Source organism: Lissotriton helveticus, chromosome 8 (genome assembly GCF_964261635.1).
Source record: "Lissotriton helveticus chromosome 8, aLisHel1.1, whole genome shotgun sequence".
Lineage (NCBI taxonomy): Eukaryota > Metazoa > Chordata > Amphibia > Caudata > Salamandridae > Lissotriton > Lissotriton helveticus.
In genome coordinates, this window is record NC_136069.1 from 167,058,884 (window position 1) to 167,080,642 (window position 21,759).

At 43.4% G+C, this 21,759-nt stretch overlaps 1 protein-coding gene across 1 annotated transcript in view; it reads right to left on the minus strand.

Moving 5' to 3' along the window:
* Positions 1 to 6,348: 6,348 nt before the first annotated feature.
* Positions 6,349 to 21,759, minus strand: part of LOC144772472 (beta-1,3-galactosyltransferase 5-like) — an 85,748-nt gene continuing 70,337 nt past the window's right edge. The window contains exon 2 of the mRNA XM_078656821.1: positions 6,349 to 11,958. Within this exon, the coding sequence (XP_078512947.1) occupies positions 11,002 to 11,958 (957 nt within the window). The 3' untranslated portion in view covers positions 6,349 to 11,001. The remainder of the gene's footprint in view (positions 11,959 to 21,759) is intronic.

Here is a 21,759-nt window from a genome sequence, read left to right on the forward strand (position 1 = left end):
TATGGCTGGGTTTAAACTGGGGTGGCGTAGTGGGCAAAGGAACAATGGATTTATCCCAGATCTTTTGCCTGGGGGAGAATGTTTGCATTGTCAGCATTCCGTCCATCATTTGTTTGCTGTAACACTTTTCACCCTAAGTGGGATGGGTATGCCCAGACGTGGGTCCCTTGCTCACTGTGCCACTGGATTCAACCTAACCTGGCTGAAGAAGGGTGACATACCCTGAAACCGGTCCCAGGATGCTTGTTTCCGGTCCAGGGAGAACCTGGCCTGGCAGTGCGATCTGGACTGTTCCCATGGGGCACAGGGTCAAGACTGACTTGCATATGGCTGGGTTTAAACTGGGGTGGCGTAGTGGGCAAAGGAACAATGGATTTATCCCAGATCTTTTGCCTGGGGGAGAATGTTTGCATTGTCAGCATTCCGTCCATCATTTGTTTGCTGTAACACTTTTCACCCTAAGTGGGATGGGTATGCCGAGACGTGGGTCCCTAGATCGCTGTGCCACTGGATTCAAGCTAGCCTGGCTGAAGAAGGGTGACATACCCTGAAACCGTTCCCAGGATGCTTGTTTCCTGTCCAGGGAGGACCTGGCCTGGCAGTTCGGTTTGGACTGTTCCCATGGGTCACAGGGTCAAGATTGATTTGCATATGGCTGGGTCCACACTGGGGTGGCGTAGTGGGCAAAAGAACAATGGATTTAACCCAGATCTTTTGACCGGGGAGAATGTTTGCATTGTCAGCATTCTGTCCATCATTTGTTTGCTCTAACACCTTTTAAGATAAGGCTGCTGCTGCACAGCTAGGGTATAACTAGCAGGCTGGTTGAACCCGTGAGCACACATAGGTGCGCAAATGTGTAGACTGTATGTGTCAGACTACTGTCATGCCCAGCAAGGTATCTTCGCAAATGTAGCTTGGTGCAGAAGGCTCTCTTCAGGGATTGGTACTAACCTGGGGTAGGCCCTATGAGTGGCCATTCATAATGTAGGGCTGTAATGCTTACACTGTGTACACATTATAGGGAACATTTGCACTAAAGTACAGTTTTGGTCCACTTAGGCCTGCAAGGTCCAGCAAGGTATTTAAGGCCTTCTCACACAATAGGTCAATTAACAGTGCTTGACCCAGTTTCTGGGAAAGGAAGGGGTGGGGAGAAAATAAATCTGCATCTGTTAATTAGCTTGTCACGTTGCACCTGGAATGGGACAGCCCAGATCCTCTAGAACAAAGGATGAAGGCCAACCTTTGGAACCACCGCAGAAGGCGCTTACCTTTAATGTTTTGGTAGGAGGGATCAGGCAGCTGTCATCAATGGGCAAAGTTGAGGATCTCAAGGGAGCTCTTTCCACAGCCAATTTGAAGTTGTCATCTTGGTTTGTCCCAATATGCTATGTAGGAGGCCATAGGTGCCTGCCTCATTCAACTTTCCACCTACACTTAGACGGCGGTAGGCTGTCGGTGATTTCAGTTGCGGAAGAACTCTTACTGGGAGCCTACTTTGCACTTTACCTCTCTTACGTTTTTACTGTGTTTACTTTGCACTTTACTTTGCTCATGTTCGTTTCACCATTTTAAATAATTTTTATCCGATTTAAAAAAACGTTAAAACCTTTAAACAGTTGTTATTCCAGTCTTCTGCTGACCTTAAGATCCTTCCCCGCACTCCTAGCTTACTTCTCTTGTCCACCAATTGTGCGGAGGGAAGGGGGTTCTTTTTGTCACCTACCTCACTTCCTGTGACAATGCTTCTCTTTCGGTGGGGTCAGCGGTCCAGTGTTTTCCGGCTCAGCCTGTTTAGGAGCATACTGGGCCGGACGCGCAATGGACACACATAGCGGGCCCGCCGCTGGCAAGCCCGTCTGCGTCCATCCGTGCTTGGACTGAGTCTTACACCAGAAACCCTGGTTGTTTTGCAAGGGATGCTATTAATTACTTTGCCTACTCTAAAAATCGTGTTCTTGAGCTGCAGAGTCATGAAAAGTCCCAATGCCATACTGTACAATTGGAAGTTGACTCACTTGATCAGCTCTTTGCCTGCTCCACCTGTAATTTTCAGCTATCCCCGCTAAAATTAGCCATACCCTTGCCCACAAGTCCCCTCCCCCCCCCCGAACCCTCGCGAGAACTCCTTCTCTGGATATCTAATCAATTCTAGATCCTTGATCAAAAATAGACTTCTCTGACTTTGTCTCCTCCCAAAGACCAGACTGAGTTTTCATTACGGAGACCTGGGCTAAGAACTGTTGCAGCCCTGATTGGTAGATGCAATCCCACACAGATACGCCTTTTCATGATTTGATAGAATAGGCAAACTTATGGGTTCCTAGACCTGTTATATTGAGCCGTTAACAAACCCTACTGACTCCTATCAAGCAATATTTTTCTCACTAAAAATCCTCTTGACAGAAAGCCTTGCTGGAGTCCTAACTTATTTTCCTCCTTGGCCTAAATCTTCCTTCACCCAGGATTTTACAAATCGCTTAGAACCATACCTGGGTAAACAAAATTTGACGCTACTGGGAGATTTTAATTTTAATTAGGTAAATTCCTTATGTAAAGCTTGACAGACTTTTATAGAAACCCTGGTATGCTGTGTTCTATCACAATTGGTCAAATCTTCAACCATGAGGCAGGACATATACTGGACGGCATATTTTCTAATGATCCCGTCTTACGGTAAAGGAGCCTTTTCAACTTTCCTGGTCAGATAATTATTCCGTTCCTTTTCCCCTCGTGCTTCCACTATCACACAAAAATTTGAATAAGGGAAATAAAAAAGTACTTAAAAGTAACTAAAATCATATCAATAAGGAATATCTCCTCAGGGCCTTTAGCAACATTTACTGGACTAATCAAATTGATGCCAATTTGGTATTTACAGAGTATTCTAATTGGCTGGTGACAGCTATTGACTTTCTCGCCCCTCTTAAAGAACATTATGTAGGCAGAGAAAAGCCCCCTGGTTTTCAGAGAAGTTGAGGAAACTTAGACAAACATGTTGCCACCAAAAGAGGATCTGGCGGCGACAACTTGACCCGATCGAAAGAGATAATCACAAAAAGAAGCTAGCGGAATACAAAACAGCTATCAAAGAGGAAAAATCATTATTTTACTCGTGAAAGACAGAATCACTCAAATACCCTTGGGAACTATTTAATTTGATTAATTTTCTCTCTTCACCTCCTGTCTCACTATACAATGGCAGTTCGCAGGATTTCTGTGACAAGATGGCCAAATACTTCCACTCAAAAATCCTAGAAATCTATTCCTCCCTGGACAATCTTAAACCAGAGCTTTCTAACACAGCTCAAATAACTATCTCTGAATTGTATAACCCTCCTAAATTAGATGAGAGGGAAGCCACTATGTTTGCCTTTCTTCCCCTGTCCCATGAGCAAACGGATGATCTTTTAGGGGGAATTACATCCGGGTCCCCTTTGGAACCCTGCTCCCCCCCCCACCCCCGAAGATAATGAAATTAGGAAGGGAGATGATTGTCCCTCACCTAACATTCATGTTTAATCTGGCCATTTCATCGGGGCATTTTCAACTCAACTGGAAAACAGCGGTGGTTAAGCCTTTAGTAACGAAAATCAACCTGGACACTTCAGAACCTAAAAACTATTGGCCCATCTCGCTGCTACAGGTCCTTGCCAATATTCTGGAGATGCATTTAAATACCCAACTAAGTACCTACCTGGAGCAACATCATCTGCTTGATAGCTCCTCTCTGTTAATACTTTTGGACCTGTTTGCGGCCTTTGATACCATCTCGCCAACAAGGCTGATTATCCGTCTTCAAGAAATCGGGGTATCGGGCTCTTCTCTGGAGCTTTTGTCTTCATTCCTCACAGATAGGTCACAAAAAGTAAAGATGGACCAATTTTATTCTGATTCCACTCTCACTTTCTGTGGTGTTCCACAGGGTTCCTCATTGAGTCCAAATTTATTCAACATTTATGTCTCTCCGGCCAAGGTAATTAGATATTTTGGGCTGGAGGCTCTGTCCTATGCTGATGACACACAAATAATTGTGTCAATAACTAACAGCATTGAGGCATCCGCAGCACATTTTAAAAGCTGCATGCGGGCAGTGGTCGCCTGGATGGTAGAAAGCTACCTACGACTCCATGGGGACAAAACAGTGGTCCTGGTCTTTGGCAGTCAACAATCCATATGGTCTCACTCCTGGCAGCCCGAAATGCTCTGCCCATGCCTTTGCCCTGCTGTATCAGCAAAGAATGTTGGTGTTATAGTTGACAATTCCCTCTCTTTCGACCCCCAGATCAACAGAACTGCGTCTACCTCTTTCGGCGTTATCAGGATCCTGAGGAAGATTTTTCTGGGTCTTTCTCTCTCTTCACGAAAGCTGGCAGCTGTTCCCATGATTCTGTCCAGGTTGGACTATTATAACGATTTCTACCTGGACATGAACAAGGGATCCATCCATAGACTGCAACTTGCACAGAATGCAGTAGCAAGACTCGTGTCGGATCTTCCTAAATTCCACTCTGTCTCTGCAGCAATTCGCAAATTACATTGGCTTCCTCTAGAAAAGAGAATTCTGTGTAAGGCCCTATGTATTGTCCATAGGGCTGTTCATAATTATGGTCCTGAAGGAATCAAAAGACTTCCAACGGTATGTCCCAACCAAACAGCTGCGGTCTGCCAATAAAAACTGTCTGGTAGTCCCTAGGTCTAGGAGGGCTAGGTGGAGAGGGGGTGGGGGAGAGAGAGCCTTTGCCGTCGCAGCCTCTACACTCTGGAATACTCTCCCTCTAACGATCTCTTGTCAAGAGTCACATCTACCCTTTCGCAAGTCTTTAAAAACTTGGCTCTTTGCAGTTTAACATCTGAAAGCCTCTTCTCTTCCACTCATGATCGCCGGTTCTATATCTAGCGCCTTCACGCCTTTGGGCAAAGTTCAAGCTCTACAAGATGATCATTCATTCATTCACTAAAAACCCTTACATAAGGAAGGGACAGTTGGGAAGAGCATTTATCTGGGAGCAACAATGGTGAAACGATGTTCAGCTGGAAGGAGGAGTAACCTGATGCTGTGCAAAGACCGATTAAGGGCTTTGACTCAACCGGACCCCCAGCACTAGGATAAGTCTCTCCTGGGCCAATAGCCCTGGTCCCCTTATGGGAAATGGACATGCTGGGGGACCCTGGTTCCCCTAGGTCTTCTGTGGACTGGCCCTGGACACCAATGACACATTGATATCCTTCTAGAAGCTAGGAGTCTGGGACTTGGGGAGTGCAGCATTGAGGGTGCTCTACTGGCTGTATGAGGAGGGGCTGCACACAATGCCCCATCTGGTAGAACAAAAGCACCTGACAGACAACAGGTCTGGCGCAGGAAACAGGAAAATCCAGTTCCCAAGGAAAAGCACCCTGCAGAGACCAGAAGACCTCGAGAAAGCTAGGTCTGGACACCAAGAGAAAACAGGCCAAAGATGAGGACAATTAGCCTTATAGGGACAGAGATACACAGGTTCAAGTTTTACCCCGTTTATAGAAAACAAGCGCATGGCTCTCTGCTCAAGCTTCCAGGAAGTCTCACAGGGAAGTTCAAGCTCCAGGGTATCAACGCAAATCCACTGATTTGTTTTAAATGCGAAGGAGGCATGAGTGAGGTCCCCTCCATTGAGAGTTTTTTCTCCCCTGAGACCCAGGCAATTAGCAGTACCATAGGGACCCCATCCCCCATGACAAAGAAGGGAAGAGCGCAGGGCAGCACATTGCTCTTTCTTTTGCTCTCATAGAGGTAGGAGCCCTGGGAGCGATGCCTTTCCCACATCCCATGCCCATGTCTGGGCTAGCAGAAGTCCCACCCACTGAAGTAGGTGCGCCTGCCGGGAGTGGTACCGAGGAGCGGGCCAAGCAGCCTGGGAGTAAGTTCCTCGCATCACCCTTAAAAACAAAAAGGAAAACAATGCTTGCGGGCCCTGTGGGATCGACCATGGTACCCATAACAAAAGAGAAAACAGAGCACAAAAAAGTGCTTCGAAGGCCAACAGTACATTACACACTCGTTCATCAGTTATTCATGAAAATAGGCCCTGGAAGAGGCTAATTTGCACATAATGCAGCTTCTGTGGTGCATCAAATTGAGAAGTGGCACCAACGTCATTTATCAAAGCGTGTTGGGGGCTGCAGAAAGGCAGCAGCACAAGGGATTGATTCCCTGACCTCAGGAAAGGTTTACAATTATTTCAAACACTTACAGAACTGGAGCTTTTGTTCTTGGGTTCTGGGGTGCAGGGACCCCTTGTAGTTGGTTCTATAGTGCATTGTGCAGCCTGTAAAATGCAAAGAAAGACATCGACACTTGTTTTCCATTTAAAAATGCTTTATTGACAATACTGTTGATGAGCTCGCATAGTATACGCTTATAGAAAATGCTTTTAAGTAATGATATTGTTCCCATTAATTGCAACGGTGTTACACTGACAAACCATAACATGTAGTCATTGTTATTAATGTGGTTACACCCTGAAAAATCAAGTTGGCCTGCGTTATATATACTGACTCCCCACATATTGTGCTGTTGGATCTGGTATGGGTAGGGGTATTGTAATTATAGGGTTCAGGACCCACTAGGAGCAATGTGTGAAATGAGGGTGTCATCAGAGTACTTTCACCTACCCGAGTGTATATATTTGTAATTTAATGTGTAGTATTTAGATGTGTGTGTGTAATAAAAGTGATTTCTCATTTTTAAAAGAAAAGGCACTGACTGGACAATAATTTATAGAGTGCTGTTGTTGCTGCCAGCAAATTAGGATTATTAGCTCACACTGCCTCTCAAAAGTAGGCCTTGGGCTACTCTGCTTCGTACACCGAGAGTCAAGCGCTACAATGGGAGACTTGGTTCCCAGCAAAAATATAATTGCAGATTTATTACTAATGCAAGTTTAGCATTTAAAAAACTGCATTAGAGAGGGAAAGGGGTTATGTCTAGGATGCCAGCCTGGCTGGCTCTTTTTTGGTGAGCCAGTCCCCTTTGTCAAGTGCCAAGCCAGAACCTGACCTTCATCTTGAGTCTTGCTTGGGTGATGCCTTCTCATGCCACCTATGTCTATTTCACACCGACCCTGAGTTTCTACCTAAGGGTGACTAATGTCACCACTACATCTCTTCCCATATTACAGACCTATTTCTAGTTGTAGCTCCTTACAGCTTCTCCCTTTCCAGAGATGCTGTCTCCTACAATACACTGTGGCTCTGATTTCCTTGACTCCTTTATCCTGGCTCTCAAATGAAAAAATATAGTTTTAAGTTGATACGAAAAGGCAGAAAAATGGCAGGGTAGTTAGCAAAGATGAGTATAATTTGCACCTCCTAGTAGGTCTTCGGGGCAACCCGTAACACCAACTCCAGTGCAGACTAGGTACTCCCTTGTTACCATGAAAACATGGAGTATTGCTCTATTTTGTAAGCTAACTTTTAGGATAACTGTGATGCAGGTCATTAAAATGTTGCATTAGCAAAGTTAATCCGGATTTGACAAAGATTGACCCACATTCAAGGGAAATTATTTATTTGGAGTTGGTGTCATCCAAAGAACTAGGGACACTTCTGCCAACGTACAGTAGCAGCTTAATAACCTATTTGCTACCCCAATGCAATCATGCCACCTCTTTACCATTCCTCTGTGGTTTTCCTGCAAGAAGGGGGCATATTCAGTGTAGATGGGAGGCGAAAGCAGTGCAGACGTGAGTAGGATGTACAAGGTTCAACAATATATATATAAATCATTTACAAATAAAATGTTCAATATTCAAAGTAAAAATAGGTGAAATGTAACATTTCACACATAACCATTTCTAGAATAAATAAATTACCTTTTCAAAAAAATAGTAAAACAGTCCCATTTTAAGATTTAATGGCAATTATGTCGTGGATGGAAGTTGTTAGCAGCAGTAATTTAATGAATAATAAGGGAGATTGGATTGATTCATGTCCCCCAACATTTACTCTCCTCCCAATCTGCACCACGAAATACATAGACTATTTTATGAGACCCCTTTTACACTGCCCTTTCAGCACTGTGGCTTTTAGAAACATGTACATGGAAATTGGGATATAAAATGCACTATATGACCCCATTTTTTCAAAGCTGTCTTGAAGAACACCTCACCTTCCATCCCCAAAACACACCCGGAAAAAGGAAGGTACACTGGCTGTGCTTACTCACTGAAATGAGATTTTGAGAATTGACAATTCAAGCAATGGGCAGCACCAGTAAAGTAAGAGGGCAGTGCCAATGGGATAAGTGGCTGAATGCCTGCCAAGAAACCTTTTGGACACCTGCACTTATGACTTTTTTATAAACTAAACACTGGATAAGGTGTTGTCACCTCTGGAGTTATGCAGCTCTTAGAATGAGGGCCTTAGCCTTTTAAGTAAGATACATGGGGTTTATCATATCATGCTGAAATTAGCAACAAGACACTGCTTGAAGTTTTTCAAGAGGACAAGATCTTCTTTCATATAAGTTCTCATGGTTCTGAACCTCCAGTTTTTTTGTTGTAAGTTACCTCTCAAAGATATAACTAGGGCCCGGGAGGTTAGAGATTCGCCTGTAACTAATTAGAGCTTTCAGATGGATGGATGATATTACAACGCATGCTTTTACCACGCATGCCTTTACATCACAGTCTTTACAACGCATGCTGTTACAACGCATAGCGCTTAGGGGTGCTGGATAGTGAATAGTTTAATTTACTATTCCAACTCCAGTCCCCGTGGATAGTAGGGAAGGTGTTGGATAGTAAATTAAAACAATTCCCTATCCTAGAGCGCCCCCCAGTGTAATGCGCTGTAATGGTTTTCGTTGTAAAACCTGCGTTGTAAAAGCACTGCGTGGTAAAAGTTGCGTGGTAAAGGATGTTTCCCCTTTCAGATGAGCCATTGGTTTCTTCAGGACTGGAGTGACTGCAGCTGTCTTCAAGCATTCGGTTATTGACCTATTGGGAATTAATGATGGCTGCAATATCAGAGGAAAAAAGTTTGTGATTATTTCTTAGTATACAAAGCTTAGCAAGGCTCAACTAGAATGTTTGAGGCTTTGACTATGTCTGGCAGCTTCCTTACCTCTTCCGCTAGCAGTAACTTGGAGGAAGAAATATTTCAAAGAGATTGGGCAGCGGTGGAGACCTACTGGCTCGTTTATGTGGACTTTTTTGTAATTTGGTGAATGGTGAGAGGCAGACTTCGAATGCTTAAATTTTAGCGATATCTTGACCATTGCATTGGGACAGCATGTGGGAGTGGGGTTGTCTGACCTGGCAGAGGGAGCATAACATGCCACCGTTGCCATAGGAACGGGTCAGTCAGGGGGAGGGACAAGGGTTTTCCAGATTTTAAGATTTGGCCCAGTTTTCCTGTACCAGGGAATTTCAGGAGCTGGAACACAGGATCATTTGTAATCGGGTGTGCTCTGCCCCACAAGTAGTCAAAGCCTAGGAAAATTAGTCCCAGTAACGTACAGAGGTATGTGTAAGGTAGGTCAGAGCAAATAAGGTAAAGGAAAGAGGGGGATGGAGATTATGGTGTGGAGAGAAGTGAATGTTTTTGAGAGGTAGTCAAGTGATGTAAGGCAGAGGGAGCAAAGAAACTGCATTTCAGGTTATGGTGTGGAAAGCATTGTATGTGTTTTGAGAGTTAGTTAAGTATTGGAAGGCAGAAGGAGAAAAGTAACTGCATTTCAGATTATACCACAATGTACTTACAGGCTCTTTTAGCTCTACCGGAATGGTTCTTTGAAAGCATGCGGTAACTGGGAATAAATCACTCTATGCATTACCCTTAAATTAAAACTTTGCATTACTACAGGAGCACACTGTTAGTCATGAAGTACTCAGTTGTTATAGAACTTAGTCAAGGAAATAATTTACATGACCGTATGAAATTTCTCGTTATTTTGCCACAATTTGGAGCATTATTTTTGTGTAAGTCATAACTGTGAACTACTTGGGAACTTGTAAAATGTTGCTGAGTGTTAAACCCATTATTCGTAATTATTTTGATGCAGTATGCTTAGCATATCAGAACACAATGAATTTCTTGGATTTAAGTTTGATCTTAAAGGATTAATTGTGGTTGTCGCATTGCAGAATGCATCCACATAAATGCACACCTGGCACAAAGGATACATTTACAACAAAACAAAAAAATATCATCAGCATATAAACATCATTAACAAGATACCTAAGTGTTTATACTGGCTGTGGGATTTTCTTAGATTTAATGCAAAGGATAATTCAACTTCCAGCATCATCAATCATTCAGAATTGTTTAAAGTTAGTAAATGAAATGGACCATTTCTCAAGTTTATGCCTTCCTTGACTTCTTTTTTGTTTACTTTTAAAATGCACATTTGCAAATTACTGTCACACAATAGATGTTAAAATAAAACCCATGTTATGCATAACTTTAACCTGAATTACAATATTAGAATGTTGAGAGCTCCATTGAAGACAAAGTAGCTCTGGACTTGTAATAGCTAGTATAAGCCTTCTGCTTCAACATTCCAGTTTTTGTTTGTTTCTCCATTTTTAAATTAGAACATTCTACCTTTAGTGGGTGGAATCGTCTAATAGCCTTAGAGCCCTTCTGCCTCAGGCTATACCGGTCATTAAGACCCTCTCCCTCGTTATAGGCTCTTCCCTGCTGCTCTGTCCTATAACTCGGGTGCAGGGCCTTTAACAACCATTATAGTCCTCAACAGCAGGCATTAAGCCTAAATTACATTAATGAAGCTTACGATACCTTTAACATGGACCTCTCATGCATCCATTCATTTGTCTTGACCTAAAGAGAAGCTTAAATAGATTATTTCATGCACTGTAATGGGTATTGCAAGCTTTCCTTCAAGGATTTTAAATATAAGCATTAGAAATACAGTACTGTAAAGAAACTTGATTTACCACATATTTGAAATGTGTAATATAGTCTTATTTTTGGCTAACAGATGGTCCAATTTGAATGTCAGCACTTTTCTTCTGTGGTTCTGTTCAACGCATTCCAGTATATCAGCAACTCACTAGGTCGGATGTGGTGACAAGTTACAATTTTTCTAAATCTGCAAATCGAGAATTCAATCTTATCAGGGAAAAATGTCTCTTCACTGTGAAGAGGCTCAGGCTTTATGTTGAGCTGTTGAAGGCACATCCCTACAAAGACATCTTCCAGTTTAAAAAAAGGAACACTTTCCGAAATAGTCAAAACACTGTGGGCAACATCAGTAGAAAGAATGTACCCGGTGCCAGAGCAAAATGGTGGATATAGTTTGTCTGGATATTCCTCCTCGCTGATATACCACTTGCTAATCCTACTCCGTATTGGTAATTCATGAAGTTTCAGGTAACCAGTGAAAAATGTTGTAGTTCTGTTCTTTTTCACTAGCAATTCAGTCAGGTAAAAGACATTGACAAACATGTCTGTGTCAGTCTTCATCACAAACGTTGTTTGTGGGCAAAAGTGGTCCACCCACTCAAGACCCATCACAGTCTTTAATGTAAGATTGAAGTAGGTGTCAGTGAAATTCTTCTGGATGATATCTCTGTAGACCAAGCTTTCAGCAGCAATATCTGCCTCTGCTTTTCTTTCCCCTTCCGCCATTGTTCCAACAAGGAAAAATACTGCAATCCTTTTGTTTCCAATAGTCTGATCTTTTCCCCAAGTGCGACGGATTGCTGTTCGAGCTTTTACATCTTTGGGTCTTGCTGCCACAAGGATCACCAAGAATGGAGGCTTCTGTTGACACCTTGCATCTGGTAACAGCAGAAAAGTTCCATTATCAGCTCCAAAATTAAATATGAACATAGCTCTCCCATTGTTACAGGAAAAGCAAACTTTTACGAAGTTCAGTTGAACTGCAAACATTAAGAAGCCCAAACAGCAAAGCAGCAATATCACGATGAAGACCACCCTCCTTTTAGCCATCTGAAAACAACAAAAGAAAAAAGATAATAGAGACATATTATTTTTAACAAATTGAGGTTTTGAAGTAAGAGACAAAGAATTTTAGTCATGAAGACAATGCTATTCTAATGTTAATATTTGATTAAACACTGATATCAACATGAGCATCTTAGTGAACATTCACAGTATGCAAAGTAGAAAAATAAGGCAACAAGCACTGGCAATTCCAATAGGTCTGGCGTATGAATTAAAGTGCCTGTTGTGTCACTGATGGGTTTACCCGCTCAACAGGTCATCATACATGCACTGTATCACTCATCTTTTCACTCATGCATCCATTCAACATCTGCTGACTTATTCTTGCATACACCCTCTGACACAACCACAATAAAACACATACAAACCAAACAACATATGCAAGATAAGTAAAAGAATACAAGTGGAAAATGAAAATATGCTCCCATTTAAACACAGCAGGCATTTGCATAGAATAGCAGCAAGTGCCCGTCTTGCAGAGATATTTTAAATAGTATATTGTTGTTTTCAAGTTCTAGCTTGGCCACCGCATTTAGAACCAACATGCTGATCCTCTTGGAATGGTGACCCAATGCAACACTAGGGACAACAACATTCCATAAGGTGTCCTGGTGGGATGCCGAGCACTGCAGATGAAATTAGTGGCAATCAAGTGACCCATTAGCACTGCATGGAGAGTTATATTATACTCTTAAGAAACAGTCAAATAAACAGAAGAAAAGCAAAGAATAAAGGAGGACCTATAAAAGAAGAAAATTACAATCGAAAGGACTGGCCAACCAGCCCTGACACTGAACCGTAAGTGGCGGTAAGGGACGACGGTGGCAGTGTCTCCCGACCCCGCTTGACATCAGTAAGCACCCTCAGAGCGGAAGCTCGGCATGAGAATTGTTTTAACCTGTCACTTGTAACGCAACGCATTCACCTTGTGATTTTAAAATTGAAATACGAATTTTAAAAATTTACGCACTGTATGTTTGCCACAAAGTTTAAACTGAATTACTAATTTTAAACTAACCTCACATACCTACGATATTTCCCGGCGCTGCTAAGGGCCCCAATTGTATTGTTACGGTCTGAGCTCGGTATTCCAGCCTGCCCGCCCCGGTCCGACTCGGTAGCCAATACCGTAGAGCGGAGGGCGGGACAGGAAGAGCCAGACACTTTCTGCAAGTCGAGCGGTTAGCGCTCTAGATCATTTGACCACAGGGCTATTTAGGCAGCGAGGCGGTACGAGCACACTGCGGTAAGGGACGACGGTGGCAGTGTCTCCCGACCCCGCTTGACATCAGTAAGCACCCTCAGAGCGGAAGCTCGGCATGAGAATTGTTTTAACCTGTCACTTGTAACGCAACGCATTCACCTTGTGATTTTAAAATTGAAATACGAATTTTAAAAATGTACGCACTGTATGTTTGCCACAAAGTTTAAACTGAATTACTAATTTTAAACTAACCTCACATACCTACGATATTTCCCGGCGCTGCTAAGGGCCCCAATTGTATTGTTACGGTCTGAGCTCGGTATTCCAGCCTGCCCGCCCCGGTCCGACTCGGTAGCCAATACCTTAGAGCGGAGGGCGGGACAGGAAGAGCCAGACACTTTCTGCAAGTCGAGCGGTTAGCGCTCTAGATCATTTGACCACAGGGCTATTTAGCCCCCTCGTCGGTCAAACGCGCAGCGGTTGCGCGCAGCGGAGCGCCTCAGGACGCGCCTAAGACGAGCCAAAGACCAGCCCGTCTGCGCCCATCCGCGACTGGACGGGGCCAGGGGCAATGGCACCAAATCCGACCAATGCAGATTGCCGGTCCGTTTCTCGCATCTCATACTCCCCTCAGACTCTCTCGGCCCTACGCTGCACATTACCAGACTCATGCACCATGGGGTTTTACACCAGCTTGGAGGGGCCCTTCCCATGCCGGCACTGCAAATCCCAGTTCCATACGGCATTGGAGGACAAAATTAATGCATACCCTGCAGTTGAGTCACGATGTGTGATTATTAAGTCAAGCCACCTTGTTGAGAACAGCCCCACTATTGCTGAAAGGGTGGGTACTAATGCATCACCTAGGAATAAGAACCTCTTATGTAATATTCGGTCATTATCTAAACACTCCACCGAAGTATGGGATCTAATTTCATCAACAGAACCCGACCTATGTTTCCTGACGGAAACATGGCTGAAACCCCACTCGGTCCCGGCCATAACCCTAGGAATCCCAATAGGATACAAAATGGTCAGACTAGACCGCCCTATTAAAATAGGGGGCGGGATTGCAATAGTCCACAAACAAGAAATAAATATTTCCATCCTAGATGAACTATGCACCCCAGAACTGGAACTGCTAATCTTTAAAACTAGCACCTCACCCAAATGCAGTCAAAAAGGAGCAGTGGTCTATCACCCTCCGGGACCCTGTGCCAATTTTTCCACCACACTATTAGAAGCTCTAGCTCCCCACGTAAGTAAAGAAAGCAATTTTTTGCTCGTGGGAGATTTCAACATCCATAGCGAACTAAAAGAGTGTACCGAAGCACAAACCCTGCTGACAGATTTGTCTCTACTGGGCCTAAAACAAGCCAACAGTGGTCCTACACATCAGGCAGGACACACTCTGGGTCTAATCTTGTCCAATCTAGCAGAAATCAAATGTCTCCCTCCAACGCAAGTAAAATGGACAGATCATTTTATTATAGAATTTTATACCCCCTACCTTTGCACTCCCTCCTCAAGCGTTATAGCCTTGCCAAGCAAACGTAGACAATGGCATAAAATCACCCAAAATTCTTTTAAAAATAGATTTGTTGAACCTTCCCCTAGGCCCACAGAGGACATTGAGGAGGCCCTAACTAAATTTGAAGGTGCGCTGGTGACCGCTGTGAATGATATTGCCCCCCTTAAACTGTTCAAACCGCGTCCGGCACACAAACAAGAAGTCTGGTTTTCAGAACATTTAAGATCCCTAAAAAGAACGGCCAGGAAACTTGAGAAGAAATGGAGATCGTCCCACCAGAATGATGACAAAAGTCGCTTCTGGGAATCCCTCTCCATATACCACAAAGCCATTCGTAGGGCTCGCAAAACTCATATTGCATCCCAAATTGAAGCTGCGGGAAGTACTCCAAGGGTATTATACCAAATCTTACAATCTTTTGTCAAACCAGTGGCCTGCGAGAGCTCAGAGTGTGCATCTCAGCAACTGTGTGACGATATCTCACAGTTTTTTACTAAAAAAATAGATAACATCTATGAAAAAATCACTAGCGCAAACCTGTCCTTCGGTGGAAACAACTCTCCTCCACTAAGCAAGGAATATCCGATCTCCACCACACACCCCCTGGTCATATTTCCCGCTATCACTTTTGAGGAGGTAACATCTATCATATCCCAAATCAAGAGTGGTTGCCCAGATGACACCATCCCAGCAAGAATCATGCCTATGATTGCTTCCGAATTAGGGCCTGCGATTCAGACATTGGTGAATCTTTCCCTGAATACCGGTGTGGTCCCCAGAGGGTGGAAAAGGGCTCTGGTCAGACCAATTAGGAAAAATACAACAATCCCCTGGACAGATCTGTCCAATCTTAGGCCTATATCCCTGCTTCCATTCCTGGGAAAACTCCTTGAAAAACATGTGGATCACCATCTATCCATGTACATCGAACAAACAGGAGGACTGGATCATTCACAATCCGGCTTTAGGCCTAAACATAGTACGGAGTCGGCCCTGATATCAGTCATGGACGACCTGCACATGTATCAAGATAGGGGCCTTTCTGTCATCATGGTGCTGTTGGACCTGTCGGCGGCGTTTGATACGGTGTCACACAACATCTTGACTAGCCGAATGGAAAACATCGGTCTAAAAGACAAAGCCCTGACATGGCTAAGAAGCTTCCTATCCAACCGCACCCAAACTGTCACCATGGGTGCCTACCGCTCGGCGGAGGTGGAGATCTCCAAAGGGGTACCACAGGGCTCCTGTCTGAGCCCAACCCTTTTTAACGTCTATGTGGCACCCCTGGCTGGAATTATGCGAGCATATGGATTCGTCCCTGTATCCTACGCGGACGACACACAGCTCCTTTTCCCCTTTAAATCTATGACCACCAAGGTAAAGGATTCCTTCTCACAAGGCATGAGAGCTGTGGCACAGTGGATGTCATCTAACTGTTTGCAGTGTAACGTGAGCAAGACCGAAGTTATGCTGTTCGGGGAGGCTAAGATTCTCTGGACCCCAGATTGGTGGCCACATGATCTGGGTCCAGTCCCCGAACCCAAACAAATTGTAAAGAACTTAGGAATCCGATTAGATCAGGAACTCTCGTTAAAACAACACAGCAACTACGTCGTGGGATCATGCTTCCACGTAATCAGTATGCTACGGAAAATATTCCCTATTCTCCCAGATTCCGTCAGGAAAACGCTGGTGCAGGCTCTGGTTCTTAGCCGCATTGATTACTGTAACGGCCTGTTACTATCCGTAAATGAGGGAGTATTGGCAAAACTCCAAGTGGTGCAAAATACTGCTGCCCGCTTGGTCTTAAACGCCCCCCCCGGTCTGCATCTAAGCCTCTTTTAGACAGACTGCATTGGCTATCAGTCCGGCAGAGGACGAAGTTTAAGACCTGTTGTCTAATCCACAAAAGCTTAAACGGACTAGGTCCTGCATACCTGAAAAATAAATTTATAGCCTACACCCCTTCACGTTCCTTTAGGTCAAGCAACCAATCCCTATTAGTTGTGCCCCGCGCAAGGAAGGCAAGGCACGGAGGTAGAGCTCTTTCCGTGGCCGGCCCATCGCTATGGAATAAGCTCCCTCTAGATCTCAGACAGTGTTCAGAACACCTGATGTTCAGGAAGAAACTCAAAACCTTCCTATTCCAAAACTAGTTCCATCCGGTCCCCTCTCTAACTGTGTTTGCTATGTTTCTTGGGCGCAGAGATACTCCCTAGGGAGTTGATTCAAGCGCGGTATAAACTCGCACATAAATAAATAAATAAACCATACTCATTTTCAGATGGAAGTACATGTGATCAGAATATGCATCATTCACATGACAAGAGAGTCCATAATTAATGTGTACTGACCCATTACCCCAAGCAGCATAGTGGCCTCGATGGAAGTAAAGAATTCATGACACTCAAACAGTTCAATGGCACAGAAGACGGTTCAATGTGCATTTATATATGTGGGTGTTATGTAATGACTCTTTTTTAATTACAAAATCCTACCAGACTACTAAAATGAGATACAGACAGGAATTATTACAGCACATATGTTCTTCCCCTAGGTTGTGTCAGAGATGGTAACACCACAAGCCTTCCTTACAAAGATTATCTGTGACATTTAATGTAACAAAATACCAAACTGTAGGCTTTAATAAAGAGAAATAACAATCTACTGTTAAATGACTATTGACTTTAAAATATTTTTTTCACAATCAATATAATCGGGCCTACTGAGTTTATCATAACTTTTCATAGTAAACACATCAGCCCTATGGCATCAGAAATATTTTTTCCTAGTGTACCAATCAGGTCTCTCATTATCGATTGGCTTATCACCATAACTAATAAATGCCTCCTGTGCTGAGCTTAAGCTTTCCCATAAAGCAACCATCAGGCATATAACCACAAGATCATATAGTATAAATAATTACAGTTGGCAAAGCAAAATACTTGCTCTCCAAAGAGAGCCTAACAGGGATTATTGTAGTGCAAATCTTCTATAGTTAATGACGGAAGGGCAGGGGGTCTTTGCTGCTGCCAGGAAAAAACGAACATAGTAAAGTATCTTGTTATCTAAGACACCTTAACAACTTCACCTTGTCATGGGTGTGGCCCTGAAAGTTAAAGGTCTGGCAGCCATATTGCTGCTGATAGTTCAGGCAGCTGGATAAATAAAGTAATCCCAGCTGGGTGGAGGGGAAGCACTATTTTCTGTGAAAGCCCACAACCTCTGGCCAAACAAAACATATATCTCTTGCTATCATCATATGGTTGAGTCAAAGCTCCTCTCTGTAGTACTCTGGAATGCTCATTTTTAGGTTGACTTAATTACTTATGGCAACAGCTGTGATTTCAGGATAGACCTAAAAAGCATTAGAGTACTTTTCCAATGTAATCACAAGTTAAATTTAATACAAAAGATGTACATTTTAAAGTGATTCTAAATTTATATAGTTCACTTGAGAAAATGATACCTTAATTATGTTTGATCTTTACATAGTCACAGAAAAACATGTCATATTCAACAACGTAAATAAGTTATTTTAGTAAATAAATAATTTTACAAACGCAGAGAGGACTATGTCTGTTTACCTTTGGATGAAGAAATCAAGAATACAATTTAAACTAAAAATAAAGATAACATTTTTAGAAAGTTGGGGAAATAATTACTGAAATGACAGTTTCACAATAACATAACAGGAACTAGGGGATATTTTAAGCGGAAATTCATAGGCTTGCAATGATTTGGTGGTTTGCAGCTGACGATACAGCAAATTGTGGACCTGGGAATGGAATGCTTGAATTAAATCTCAGCCACTGGTAATTACTTAGGCGGCATCCCAGCCCGCGCTGTCACCGTGTTCAGTAACAAGCTTGTTACTGAACACGGTAACAACGCAGAGCGACGTGCTGACTGGGGGATACCGAAATATAAGATACCCTATTTAAGGATTTAAAAAAAGAAACATTTGAATCTGACTGAACAGTGCAGGTGCGTCGCAGAATTTGGAACCCCAATGTGGGTTGGAATTATCACCACATTTCAAGGATTACGCATTTGAAGAATTGGCCTTGAGGAAGTCACAGGAACAGATCTGTGGCTGTTTTGTGACTACTAGAAAGACAAGAACGAGGAAATAAAACAATGAATAACCGGATGAAATTGGTGATTATTTACCTGTATGACCATGATACTTTGAACTGTTTGCAACCATAATAGGGAAACCTTTGTATAAATCTGATGTGTGCTGGGGAGTGAAGCAATTTGTATATTGAGTGGAGACTCAACGTTTGTAGAGTTTAGTGGTTCTCTACACCTTTCAGCACCATCCCATATAGGTGCATAAACTAATCTACGTGCGCAATTTCCACCCAGAGGCGCCAGCAGCCTAGGATTAATACCACATTTCTAGTGTTTCTGCCAGACAGCAAACAGCACAGGGCAGTATTCCTCCTCAGCTTATCCAGCTCTTCTCCTTGGCAAAGATTCCTCTTGATTCCCAGAAATGATCTAAAGTTTTGGGGTCTGGGTCCCAATATTTATACTACAATATCCTTTGTTCTCTGGTGGCAGAGAAGCCCTGTGCTAGGTGAAAACCGTTTCTCTCCTCTCTGGTGCAGCTTACTAGCAGGAGGTGGAGACAGCATTGTCCTTGGCAGACGAAGCCCATTCAGGTGACAGGAAATCTGCCCACCCTACTCTAAATGCAGCCCAGGTCTATTCAGCCCAGCCCTGACTCATCAGGCTCTCTGGAGCCACTGCTCCTCTCCAGCCCCTGTCATCCAAAAGCCAAACATACAATACACAAACCTAGCAGAGCAACACTGGATGGCTAAGTAAGAAAAGAAACACTTTCTAAAAGTGGTATTTTCAAACTCAGAATGTAAAATTCACCTTCACTAAAAGATGCATTTTAATATTCTGAGTTCAGGCATATTAAACTTTATTTTCCTACCTTGCTCCCAGGGGTAGTTATGTTTATAAGATATTTAAAACAAACTCCACATTCAATCCTATGGGAGCAGGTAGCCTTGCAATAGTGAAAAACGAAATTGGCAGTAATTTACTATCAGGACATGCCACACACACCAGGGCATGTCTTACCTTTCACATGCACTGCCCCCTGCCCACAGGGGTACCTTAGTCCTACCTTAGGTTTGACTAACATGTAAGAAAAGGGAAGGTTAGCGTCTGGCAAGTGGGTGCACTTGCCAGGTCGACATGGCAGTACCCGACTGCACACAGGCTCTGCAATGGCAGGCCAGAGTTACATCTTACAGGCTGCTTTTGTGGGTGGCACAGTCAGTGCTGCAGCCCACTAGCAGCATTTGATTTACAGGCCCTGGGAACACACAGTGCACTGTACTAGGGACTGACTCGTAATTCAAATATGCCAATCAAGGAATCACCAATCCATAACAACAATTTACATAGGAAGAGCTTCCACTTTGGCACTGAACAGCAGTGGCAAAGTGCCCAAAGCATCTAGCCCAGCAAAACGGAGTCCAACACACCACAAAAACACAGGAGGAAAAGGCAAAAAATGCAAGGGAGACCCACGCCAATGGTGCCAGGTCTAACAAGGACCATTTCTTTTTTCATTTTTGCCCTTGCTATACAGCTCCAAGGAAGCGCTGGATAGTACCGGTGTGTAGGCTGTTGGGCACTATGCACTACTGGGAGGCTGGAAGTGTCTTGAGGTGGGACACTTCAGAGCATCTTACTTTTGCCATGTCAAGATACCTTCTCCGTGCCTGGAGGATAAATTCAGTCTAACATGGTGAGGCTGCCGGTTAATTACTCGAAATGCACAATGTTTCATTGCTTTTGGTCACTGTTGTCTGGGTTTAACATTCCACTGTTATTTGGTGCATTATTTATATGCTGCTTCCAGCTGTGTTAATCTTTTCTGTTTAACTTTGATGGTTATTAGCTTTTTATATTTATTTAGTGTTTACAATGTCGCTGCCATTTGCACCTACATTGACATTACAAACCTGGGGGCTTATTTACAAGCCTCTTGCCATATTAGTGCTCCACTTTTTAGGACGATCCAACGGCGCAGAATGCAGATTCATATCTACGAGGCCATACAGAGCCACTTTGCATGGAATTTTGTGGCCTCGTAGATATGGTATAAGGCAATGCAGCACAAGTCACTGCTTTGCCTTACACTGCATCAGAGGGCCGTTCCATGGGTGCTGCAGTAGGTTTTCCCACACGAGACCCATAGGTTTTGACGCATCCCAGACTTACAAGGATCAGTAAATCTGGGAATGCGTCAAAACTGTATGCCTTCCTAGGGGAGGCGAAACGAGGAAAAATATCTTTGTCTCCTCGCTTTTTCATCTTTTTATGTGTTCTGTATTGTGCAGCACATACAGAAGGAGGAAAAAGCCCACATGGATTGTTTTTGTGCAGGATGGTGTCCCTTCCCGCACAAACACAATCCTGCCAACTGCCTGTGTTGGCGCTAGGCACCAAATTGTGCGGCGGCGCTGGCTGAAAAGACAGGAATGCACAGTATCTTGTAAATATGGTGCATTCCTGCTCTTTCAAATTGATGTAGGGCAGCGACTTGCGGCACAGCCCTATTCCAATTCATTGTAAATGATGCCCCTGATATGATGTTCTGACTTAACAACTGTGAGTCATGCTGTATTGTTTTTACCAGAAGATACAGCAGTTTCTCATCAACTATTTTCTGCGAGAAGTGCTTCCTGGTTTCTTAAATTTTATGCAAATTTTAAAGTTTGAGTCATCAAGTGAAATGTGATGTGAATTCAATTACGACATTGTTTGTATTTTATTTCATATTCTGTCAAACTTTTATGGATTACGGCCAAAATAAAGTATTTATAAAGAGACCACACTGTATGGTAGCATCACTCTCAGAGCTACAAACAAACACAAGCATTGGCGTAGCCAATAGGTCTTGCCTTTGGGACCTTATAAGTATTTAATTATGCAGCACAATATCCTTGGTGCAACATCAACTGTTGCATGGCTAAACACTTATAATGTCCCAAAGGCGAGACCTATTGGCTATGCC